The following is a 12,491-nucleotide window of genomic DNA, read 5'->3' on the forward strand; positions in this document are numbered from 1 at the left end:
CACTCCGAAAAGTTATCTTGTGTTCTTTTCTTTTCTTTTTTTCTTTTCTTTTTTTTTTTGGGGGGGGGGGGGGTTGTTTGTTTGTTTGTTTTTTTGGGGTTTTTTTGTTTTTGTTTTTTGTTCTGTTTTTCGAGACAGGGTTTCTCTGTGTAGTCTTGGCTGTCCTGGGCTCACTTTGTAGACCAGGCCGGCCTCGAGCTCACAGCAATCTGCCTGCCTCTGCCTCCTGGGTGTTGGGATTAAAGGCGTGCGCCACCACGCCCAGCTTTCTTGTGCTCTTTTCTAGCCAGCTTCCCCGCACCTGGTGCATGGGGAATTCAAGTGTTCCTCTCTGAGGGGGAGGAGAGGCCTGTAAGTCTCAGAAAGCTAGTGTGCCACATGAGGATGGGGAACCCAAAGGCTGTCAAAGCAGCAGTGGCTGTGGGGAAGGGAGCTGCCTGAGAACTGTGACAGGGTCAGGGTCCTGGGAGGCAGCCTCCATGAGCTGTCACTAATGCTGGGATGGGCCCCATATTGTCACAGCTGCCTTTGAAGCTCCTGTGTGTCGCCCCAGTAATCTCGCTCAGGCTCAGTTGCTCCTTTGGTCTGTTGGTGGTACCCCACATGAGATTGGTATTTGTTCATGTCTCTCAGGAATAGTCCCACAGCGCCACCTTCCATCCAATAAGAAATCACCGACTTCTTACTTGTTTTATCAAAGAGTAATTTGCCTTTCTAGATCATCACATGAATGAAATCTGTTAGTATATGCTGTTTTATATCTGGTTTCATTTATACAACATATTGTTTTCAGGTTCCTTCACAGCATCCTTATATCTGTAGTCACTATTTTTATTGTCCAATAGGAAGCATGCACCATGATCCATTCATTCATCCACTCTCATCTTTGTAAAACTGTGGATACCATCTTGTGTCATAAAATAAATGCATGTTTAATTTTTTTTTACCAAAACAAACTGTATCAAATCATACAAAGCTGATTCTCCATTTCTCCTGTTTTTATTGGTGATGGTACACACCTCGGCTGAGCTCTGAGATGCCAGGGGCATGCTGGACAAGCACTTTCCCAAGCAGGACTCTTTGGCGGCTTAGTAAAACCAGGCCACCTGCTATGGCGCTTGAGCAAAAAAGGCAGAAGTCACAAATGGGATGTGCTCAGTATGAGGCACAGGAGAACCTCAAGAGCCGACAGCCTCCTCTGGAGCCCGGGGAAGCTCAGCCTTGGTAGCATTTCTGCTTAGGAGCCTATGTAAGAGAAGAAGGGACTTTGGATAACTGATGCCATGCAAACTCTGTAGCAGACCCCAAACCTAACCTGGGCAGACTGGAACTTTACTTTTGTGTGTGATAGTTTGTCTTAGGTGGAGTGCTCTTTTGCTCCCTACCTGGATGGGTTCTCCGGTGACAGGGTTCATCACTTCTTCTGCAGATATTCTCATCCCCAAAGCAAAATTAGCAACTCTTTGGGCATGGCTTTCAACAGGCACTGGTACACCACCTACCACCATGTAAGCGTCGCCTATCGTCTCCACCTGCCAGGGGAGGAAAAAAGGTCCATGAATTCCCCTCAGGTCATAACCAAACACCCACGTATGCCTATTATTTCCCATACATTGCCAATAATATCTTTTTAAGCTATTGATTCTTTGCTGGGGAAATGAGAGACAGGAAGGAACATAGGGAAAGGAATGTAAGACAGCTAAGAAGTCTTTCTGATTTCCGTTTTGCTTTTCTTTTAGTGTCAGGGATGGAACCCAGGATCTCACATAGCTAGGCAAGCCCTTACCTGTGAGCCATGCCCCCAGCCTCCTCTCTGCTTTTTGTGAAAATGAATCCCAAAGAAGATGAAGTTCCTGGGTAGTTATATGATGTTCTCGATTAGATAATAAACTGTGTGGCTGAAACTCTCTGCTGAGCAGGGAGACGTATGCCTAGGAAAATGGTGTTTGCTGCTCGCAGGTACCAAAGCACCATCTCAGCTTGAGTATTATAAAGGGATTCCTAAAACACTTCTTAGCCCCCATATGGTTTTCCTTCTCAGACTGGTGCAGACACAGGAAAAAAGACAAACTTAAGTGCTTCCTCTCTGGCCTGATTCCAGGAGCAGGCCACACACAAGAACACACACACACACACACGCACACACACACACACACACACACACACACACACACACACACACACACCCCACTTACTTTGTAGACCTCGTGGACATTGGTTAACCTGTCAAACTTGGAGTACATGGAGTTCAGCATGTTCACTATTTGGATAGGTTCACAGGCCGCACAGATGTTGGTGAACGTCACCACATCACTGAAGAGGATGGTACACGTTTCAAATTCTCCTGCAACAGAAACTACGTCAGTGGCAGCCGAGGATACAGAATAATAATTCTATGAATTCTGAATTCGGTGCCTTTGGAAGACCAAGCCTGCCTGGGCTGCGGTAGGAAGGAGCCATTCACCGTTCCTCATCTAGTCAGTAGATATGAGCACATACATTGAGTCCCTGCCGTGAGACACACATCATTCCACAAGAATCGTATCACGTGAAATAAGCAGATGGAACTCCAGGCCTTAGGGAACTCCAGGGATAGTGATAGAGGCAGGCGTAGGAGGAAGCAAATGCTCCCACTGGGAAGTGACAAGTGCTGTGGGTTGAGAGAACGGCCCCTAGCAAGGGTCCCCCTGCTCTGGTCCAAAGCAGAACCTGAGCTACAGGGATGCATGCATCGGATCTGGAGGAGCCTGTCTTGGTAAAGTGGCATGGCTGCCACAGTCTATTTCTTTCACTCTTCTACCACGGACTCCAATTATAGCATCTTCTACCCGGCAGACAGTGGTCCTGCTAAGTTCATCCTCACTTTTTATCCTTGGCATACCCTACAGATGCTATCTGATCTTATGTCTCAATTCCTTCTGGTTTGCTCTAATCCAGCCATGCAGTCTTTCTTGGAGCTACCCCAGCATGAGGAGTGCCTCCTGCCTTGGGGCCTGCACATCTGCTGTCTGATGTGCATTTCTCATCTCAATGAGAAATAGGATGGGAGACTATTTGTACTGAGGTGTGACCTATGCTAGTATGCAGAGGAGGGCTTGGCATTGGCAGATCCTCAGTAAATATGTACTGAGGGGACTGTTGAAGTCTGGAACATAGCTGGTGCCTTCTGCATTGTTTACCTCTCTGGCATTAATCTCCCTTCCCGTGACTCTACCATTCTTGTTTCCACATTTCTCAGCCTTCTCATCTTGTCTCATTTTTTATTTTATCATGCCTTATGAATATTTTAAAAATAGAAAATCAGGGTTTTTTTTTTCATACAGTACATTCTGATCATGGTTTTCTCTCCTTCATCTCTTCCCAGAGCCTCCCCACATCCCCAACCATTCCCAGGTGACTCGCTTGTGTCGACTTCACAAAAGCTAACCAGATGAGCTTACGTCTTTCATAGAGCCTGTGATTAGCTGCCACCCACAGTTCAATGGATTCCAGACCTACACAGCTCTATTCTAGAACTTTCCCTTTAGTTCTGCCTACAACTCCTAACCACTTACTGCTCTTGTTTCGTCAAGTCCTGCAGATATCTCATATCCAACACTTCTAAACTGGCCTGACTGCCATTGCCTCAGGCCTGATCATCTTTCGTGTGTGTGTGTGCGCGCGCATGTTGCAAATACATGAAAGTTCAGGTGCATGCATCCACAGGCCAGAAGGAGTTGGGTATCTTTCTCTACAGCTCCCTAACTTACTGCCTTAAAGCAAAGTCTCTTACTGAGCCAGAAGCTCACCTTCTCAGCTGGGCTGGCTGGCCAGCGAGCTCTTGCATCTACTGCCTCTACTTTTCTCTTCCTCTGCCAACCCCTCTGCTGGCCTTATAGGTACATACAGCCACATTCAGCTTTCTATGTGGATGCTCAGGATTTGAATTCAGTTTCTTTCACTATATGGCTCAGTTTTCTTTCCATTTCTTTTGTGTTTATGGGGGTAATGGGGATTTGAACTCAGGTCCTTATGTTTACAGAGCAAGTGCTCTTAGCCTGAGCCTTATCTCCAATCCCCTACTCTGACTTGAGATAAATCCTCATGTGTTTCTATACTGGCGACCTCAGAGTCCTCACTACTGGCCTTCCCGACACAGTCTTACTGGTTTCCCCTCATCGTGTCTCAGCACGGACCCTGATCAGCAGCTGCTATCAACCCCAGCCTGTTTCCCTCTTCTTCACCACATCACAGTCAAAACGGGCATACGTCAGACTAGTCATGCCACTTTCGCTCTAAGGAAAATGAGTTTCAGAGCAGAGAGATGACTCAGAGGGTAAGACTGTTTACTGTGTGAACATGAGGGCCTGAGTTCAACTCCCAAAACACCCACGTTAAAAAAAAAAGCCATCTACAGCTGTCCAAAAGCCTGAATGCGGTGAGGGGTAGACACAGGAGGAGTTCTGAGGCTTGCTGTTCTCCAGCGTAGCTCTAGTGCCAGTGAGAGGCTTCATCTCAATGGAATAAGACAGAGAGGAATAAACAGCCATGTCTGACTTCCATGTGTGTGCAGGCACATGCACCAATATCTACATATGCCTATACAACACACACACACACAAACACACACACACACGCACACATACATGTGAATCCTCACTGTCTACAAAGTAAAACATATACTTTCCTTTTCTATAAGAACCCAGAATCATTTCTACATCCCTGGAGCCTCCTGGTCCACGTCCTGCCTTGGAAGCAATCTACCCTCCACTCCTATTATTTTTATTACCTTCAATCTAGAGAAGGAAAATGGAGGAGATGCGTGTTAGCCACTTAGCTCAAAATGATGCCATGTCTAGATGATAAAGCCAAGGAATCCAGCCCAGATCTGCCTAGGTTCAAAGTCCACACCGTGAGCACAACCCTCCCCGCACTCCAGGGTCACTGTAAAAGGAAGGGTGCCAACCACACCTGCGGCCACCTTCTTGCCCTCCTTGAGCTGGTTGGCCACGTGTTCAGGCAGCATGGCATACAGCAAGGTCTCTGTCTTCTTCTTCTCGAGGGCCAGGTGCTTGGAGAGGACGCGCAGCTCCTCCTTCTTCCTCTCCAGCTGGCGGGACAGCTCCATCTCCGCCAGCCTCTGCTGGTTGAGGAGGATGAGGTCCCTGGTGGTGTCGTGGAGAGCGATGTCGGAAAGATGCATCTTGCTCTCTTCCAGCTCTTGGAGGCTGCAGAGCTTTGGCGAACACACGAAGATCATGCACTGCAGAGACGCCATCCAGATCATCTGGCCTGCCCGTCATGGAGAGGACAATAGAGAAAGTCTCCAAGATGGTACAGGGAGGCAAGCATCACCCGTAATACTGTAATACCACATGCCCTCCAGCCACCGCACAGCCTGCTCCCTCCTTCCTAGAGACGTGTCATGGCATCATCTATACTTGGGCCTCCACTCACTCATCTGCTGCCCTCTGCACAGCAGCTCTCCCCATGAGGGCGCGTCTGAGCTTGAGGTGGCAACCGCAGCGGCTAAGTCTTCTCTCTGCTCTGTTCTTCTACTGTCATAGGTGTGAGACTAACCTTCCCTCTGGAAATCTTGCTTCCTGAGGCTTTCTGCCACTGATTTCTCTCTGGACTTTCCCTACTTAAAAAAAAAACAAAAACAAAAACAGTTTTTCTTTAGTCTGTGTCCACCCCCGCCCTCTTTCTTACTTTCTTAAATGTTGCTTTCTCTAAAATTTTGTTTGAGTTCAGCCTCTCTTTCTCTCTCTCTGTCTCTCTCTCTCCTCTCGTGTGTGTATGTGTTTCTTTAATAAAGATTTATTTTATTTTTTATGTATGTGTGTGTGTGTGTGTGTGTGTTTGTGTTCATAACTTGAGTACAGATGTGTTACATGTCTAGTTACCTGGACCTAAAGCTACAGCCGGTAGCTGTGGACCATCTGACGCAGGCACTGAAAACTGAAGTTGGGCCTCTACAAGATCAAATGCTCTTAACCACTGAGTCATCCCTCTAGCCCTTTCCTTCCCTCCTTCCTTCCTTTCCTTCTTTCTGACAGGATATCACTCTGTAGCCTAGGCTAGTCTTGTACTCATGGCAATCCTCCTGCCTCGTCTTCCCAAGTGGTAGTATTGTAAGCCACCACACCTGTTTGAGTTTTTTCGTTTAACATTATCGAGCTGTATCCTGTACCACAACGATAATAAATCTGGATCTCCTAAGACATCTTGCTTCTCACACTCAAATTGTGCATTTCATTAAGAATAGATATGATTATTAATTCATTATAAGAGCAGTAACAATTCATTACAATGAAAGTAAAAAACATAAGAAAATAGTTAATGTCATCTATAATAATCATATTGCAGACATATATTGATTAAATATTCTGTATTACCTAAAGAGAGGCAATAGCTGGTATCTTTTTGCAATATCTGAATTTTTCACATAAAATATATTTCTCTGAGATATTTGACACATATATACAGCACAACTTTTGATGGCTCTATTGGTTGTCGTGTCTTATTTAAATTATAAGCCAGAAAGGATTACATTATGTCTAGTGTGTCTTTCTGTAAACAACACTGCTACAAACAAGCTTGCCGCCTCTTAAAGTACTCCAGTGGCTGTCTTGTTAAGGGTGTGCTCATGCACATGATGTTGCCTGGACAAAAATATGGCAATTCTTAAAGCTCCTGATACTCATTTCCCAGTTGCCCTTGAGATGATGTGGCACTTGCGTTGGTTGTTTCCTCTGCTCCTCATTAGATGCTTGTTTGCAGATGTCTGCATTTCACTTTCCACCATCTGCATCCGTAGATTCTACTGTTATTGAGTATTAAGTACCAACCATTGGCATGGCACACTGCTTTTGGCACCGGGATACATGGTGACTTGCACTGACAAAACTTTTGGCCTCAGGGACTTTCCCGCGTCATTTCTCAGGTCATTGTACCTTCCCTACCAGTCCCCAAGCAGGGATGTTAACAAATGTCCTAAATATTCTCTCATCGTTTCTCTCACCATGTCCTGTTGTGAGTTTGTCCTGGTTGTCACCACAGAACTACTGCCTAAGTTAATCTCAAACCTAAACTCACATCTGCATCCCAGCAACGGCCATCACCATCACCTGCCTACCAGGCTCCATTTCTCTAAACCATGATCAGCTCTTTGACACACTTCTAGTCTTGTCATTTGAACCTCAAATAGTGCCCATATGAGCCCTTTTAAAGTGTTTCTAACTGCATGACAGAGTTCTGGTCTTCATCTGGCTAGCTATGTCTCTTATCACTACACATTATGATTAACCCAGCTTTCAGAACATCTTTTCCTGTGCTTTTTCTTCTCAGCTCAAATTTATATGTTTAACATACATGCAGATTGGTCAGCAGTCTAAGGTGTGTGCTTCTTGAAGCAGGTAAAGAAAAAAAAAAATAATGTCCTCACACTGGATTAAAGACCTAAGCACAAGTGTAAAAGTGTGAAATTCTTAGAAGAAAACAGAGGGAAATAGCTTTGGTTACGTCAACAATTTAGTGGCTGTGACACCAAAAACACAGCTAAAAAGAGAAATACAGGTGAATTAGACTACACTAAAACTTAAAACTTCTGTACATCAAACCCCACAAATAATAGAGTGAGGGCAACCCGTAGAAATAGAGAGCATGTTTATAAACTATCTGTCTAACACGGAGTTATTAACTGGAATGCACAAGGAACCACCTCTCATACACACAGTAAAATATTAACAAAGGACTTGAATAAATATTTTACCAATACACAAATAGACTAGGAGCAGCAGATTGGAAACAACGGGTTTTTGCCACATTCCTGAAATCCCTTGAAAGGAAGAGGCAGGAGGATCATCGTACGTTTAGAGAACTTATCTCAGAAAGGAAGAAAGAAAGAAAGTAAAGAAGGGAGGAAGGGAGGAAGGAAGGAAGAGAAAATACTTAGTCACTAATGTTAGAAAAATACAAATAAATCAAAAACATAAACCCAAGAGACCACGTCCCAGTCATTAGGATGGCTGTTAGTTTTGAATATATAGAATGTAGTAAGTATTCACGAGGATGTGGAAAATTTAGAACACTTCTACCTGAGCACTAGAAATGTAAAATATTCTAGCAACTTCAAAAAAATGTTAATGCTCCTCAATTTAAAATCATCAATTCTAGACTTATTCTTTATTCTGCTACACCCTGCCTGCAGGAATTCCTCTTCCCATGTCACCTCCACTCTCTGAGGCTCCATCTTTTGGTTCAGACCTTGTCCCCCTAGCTCTTTCCACTGCCTGTTTCAGCCTTTCCTCTTAGCCTGTCTCTGTTCCTTTCTATCGCGCAAAGTTTTACAATTTCTGCCTACAAGTTCATAGAACTAGGTGCCTACATCCAAAAATTGGAGTGCTCTCATATTACCAACTTAGAGAAACACCTGAAAGCCCTAGAATAATAAAAAGAAATAACAGACAGACAGAGTAGATGCAAAAAAAAATAATCAAATACAGAGATGAAATCAATGGAATAGAAACAAATAAAGAATACAAAGAATGAAATAAAGAGTTGGTTCTTTGAGAAAAACAAGATTGACAAGCCCTTAGCCAAATTAACTAACAGACAGAGAAGGCAATCTAAAGTAATAACATTAAATTAAAAAGGACAGATTACAATAGACACTGAAGAAACTCAGAGAATCATAAAGACATACTTTAAAAACTATATTCCACCAAACTAGAAAGCCTAGAAATGGATAAACTTTTTAAATACATATGACCTACCAAACTCAAAACAAGATCAAACAAGCAATTTAAACAGACTCATAGCCCCTAGTGAAACAGAAGCAGCAATTACAAGTCTCCCTGCCTACCACTCCAAAAAAGTTCAGGGCTGAATGGGTTCATTGTAGAATTCTATCAGATCACCAAAGAAGAATTCATTCTAACACCCCTAAAATTATTCGACAAAGTAGAAACTGAAGGAATATTTCAAATTTCTTTTTTGCAAAGTCACTATTTCCTGACCACAAAATCCATACAAATAAACAACATAAAATATGGACCAGAAGAATATAGAAGCAAAATTTCTTAATAAAACACTTGCAAACCAAACCCATAAACCAGAAAAGATTATCCACCATGATCAAGTTGGCTTCATCTCAGAGATGCAGAGATGGTTCAACGTGCATACATCAATAAACGTGACTCACTACTTAATAGACTGAATAGCAAAACCCATAGGATAATCTGGTTCAATGCAAAAAAGTCTTTGACAAAATCCAGCATCCCTTCATAACACAGAATCCTGGAAAGACTAGGCATGCAGGGGGCCACATAATAAAGGAAGTTTACAGCAAACCTACAGCCAACATTGATCTAAATGGAGAGACTCTCAAAGCATTTCCACTAAAATCAGGAACAAGTCAAGGTTGTCCACTCTTACTATACCTATTTAATATAGTACTTAAAGTCTTAGCTAGAGCAATAAGGCTGAAGGAAATCAAGGGGACACAAATAGGAAAAAGAAGTCAAAGTTAATGATATGATTTTATACATAAAAAAACCCTAAATATTCTGCCAAGAAAGGTCACACAAAATTCAGTATTCTTCCTATCTACAAATGACTGACTGAGAAAGAAATCAAGGGAGTGCTATCTTTCACAGTAGCCTCTAAATGTATATTGGAATAATTCTAACCAAGCAAGTGAAAGAGTTGCATAATAAAAACTTTAAGACATTGAAGAAAGAAATTGAAGAAGATGCCAGAAGATGGAAAGATTTTCATATTAATGGATTGGTAGGACTAATATTGTTAAAGTGGCTATCATAGAAAAATGGCTATCATACCAGAAGTGATCTACAGATCCAATGCAACCCACATCAAACCTGCAATACAATTCTTCACAGAAATTGTAAAAACAGCTCTCAACTTTATATGGAAACACAAAAAAATCCAGGATATCTAAAACAATCCTGAATAATAGAATAACTGCTGGAGCTTCACCATCCCAGATTTCAAGTTGCACTGTAGATCTGTAGCAATAAAGACAATGTGGTATTGCCATAAAAGTAGAAATGTTGATCAATGGAATCAAATTGAAGACCCATAAAGGCACCTGATTTTTTAAGCAAAGAAACAAAATAAATAAATAAATAAACAGAAAAAAGACAACATCTTCAACAAATAAAAGGTGCTTGTCAGACTAGAAAACAGAAAAATCACCTTGCACAAAGCTCATCTCCAAATGGCTCAAGGACCTCAACATAAAACAAGTTACCCAGAATCTAATAGATGAAACAGTGGTGAGTAGGCTTGAACTCATTGGCCAAAGAAAGAACTTTCTGACTAGTACATCAGTAGTGCAGTCACCAAGACAAACAATTAATAAATGGGACCCCACAAGGCTGAAAACCATATGTATGTCAAAGGACAATATAATTTGGGCAAAGCCGCATCCTATACAACAGGAAAATATCACTACCAATTATATATCTGGTAGAAAAACAAATAACCCAACTTAAAATGGGGTACAGAACTAAGCAGAGAGTTCTCAAAAGATGAAACACAAATGACCGAGAAATACCTGAAGAAACATGCAACATTCTTAGCTACCAAGGAAATACAAACTAAACCTACTTTGAGATTTTAGCTTACCCAGTCAGAATGGTCAAGAAAAATAAACAAAAGACAGTATGTGCTGGTGAAGATGTGGTAAAAGGGGATCACTTACTCATTGCTATTGGGAGTACAAACTGGTACAGTAGCTATGGAAATCAATATGTCAATTCTGCAGGAAACTGATAATTTATCTACCTCAAGATCCAGCTCTACCACTGTTGGGCGTATAACCAAGGGACCCTAAGCCTACTACAAAGCTACATGCTCATTCATGTTCATTGCTGTTCTAGTCTTAACAGCCAGGAACTGGAAACAGCCTAGATGTCCTAGAAGAATGGATAATGAAACTGTGGTACATTTACACAATACACTAGTATTCAGTTGTTAAGAAAAAATGAAAATTTCAAGAAAATGGATGAAAATAGAAAAGGAGAAACTAGAATAAGAAAATTAAATAGGTAGAGGGACGGAAAAGAGTGGCAAAGGAAGGAATGTGAGGAGGGACAATTAACACTAAAGGGCATTTAAAAAATCATATGAAAACTTCCATCTATAATTCAGTAGTCTTCTGAACTATGTATGTATATCAAAGGAATCCAAATAGAGTCGCCAAATATTAGTTGCGATAATGCCCCAACTAGACATTTTATGACACTAAGTAAAACCTCCAGTGTCAAGACTAGATTTTGTTGAGATGTATTGCCAAGGCTATTTGTTATTCTCCACAACCTGACAGAAGAAACTGTAGTGGACAAGAACACATGTGTCATCAAACATGGAGAAGTCAAGCTGATGCCTCACCCCTACTGACTAGTACTGATGATACTAGAAGCTACTCTTTATGCTATGGGAGGATTAAGGCAACTATCAATATCTCCCAGCTATAAACCCTGTGACCCTCAACAGCGATATGTCTCCAAGATGTACATTTTTGTGTAATAGTGGCACAAATGTTATGGGAGCAACCAACTATTTTGTGATTAGATTTAAGGCCCACTCCCTGAGATGGAACACACATGTGACACCGCCAAACTGGCCAAGAACCTGAGACTAGATATGCCATGGACATAGGAGAAATCTAATATTATTATTTAGCTAAAGAAACATGGCAATAAAATTACTTCTAATAACATAGTACTATACCCATAAATCAGTGCTTCATTCAACCCACACCAAGAGAAGCTTCTTCTTGTAGCAGGTGGGAAACTGATGCAGAAATGGACAGAGTGCAGGGAGTAAGAGACTTTGGATAACTCATGTTTTCATTAAATCTTTCTCGTCAAGGCTCAGGGGAGATAAAGATGAGGCAGAAATATTCTGAGACAAAGCGGATAGACGACTCCAAGGAAACAGTGTCTTTCAGACACCACAGGACTGATGCACATATGAACTCTCAGAGACTGTGACAGCATGCACAGGTTCAAGCTAAATGGGGACCCAGTGCTGAGAGAGGGATGTGGACATATCTCTATCCCTAACCAAAAAGCTATCTATAATTGATACCCGCTGACAAAGAAAACATTGGTTTTCTCCAATGAAGTTTCACTGGGTAGCTCAATCACACTTCAGGATCCAAGTCTAGGAGCAACTGACCAACACAAACAAACTCAATGCTCTTTTTGTACACTTTTTGTCTCTTTTTCTGTGTTTGTTTATTTGTCTTATTGGTTTTTCACTTTCTTATTTTGGTTTCTGGGAAGGGTGTGTGTGTGTGTGTGTGTGTGTGTGTGTGTGTGTGTGTGTGTGTGTGTGTGTGTGTGTGTGTGTCTTGTGTACAGTTGGGTGGTTTTTTTTTCTTTTTTTTTGTTTTGTTTATGTATTTTGAGGACCGAGAACATAAAGTTGGGTGTGTATGAGGCAAGGAGGATCTGGGAGGAACTGGGGAAGGAAAAAAACAT

General features: G+C 42.1%; 1 protein-coding gene across 1 annotated transcript in view; it reads right to left on the reverse strand.

Annotated features, from left to right (window-relative positions):
• LOC127201978 (guanylate cyclase soluble subunit beta-2-like) overlaps positions 1-12,491 on the reverse strand; it is a 64,686-nt gene that overhangs the window by 10,515 nt on the left and 41,680 nt on the right. The window contains 3 exon segments of the mRNA XM_051160582.1: positions 1,386-1,532; positions 2,196-2,344; positions 4,951-5,271. Coding sequence (XP_051016539.1) covers positions 1,386-1,532; positions 2,196-2,344; positions 4,951-5,271 — 617 coding nt within the window.

Source organism: Acomys russatus, chromosome 18 (genome assembly GCF_903995435.1).
Source record: "Acomys russatus chromosome 18, mAcoRus1.1, whole genome shotgun sequence".
In the NCBI taxonomy this organism is placed as follows: Eukaryota; Metazoa; Chordata; class Mammalia; order Rodentia; family Muridae; genus Acomys; species Acomys russatus.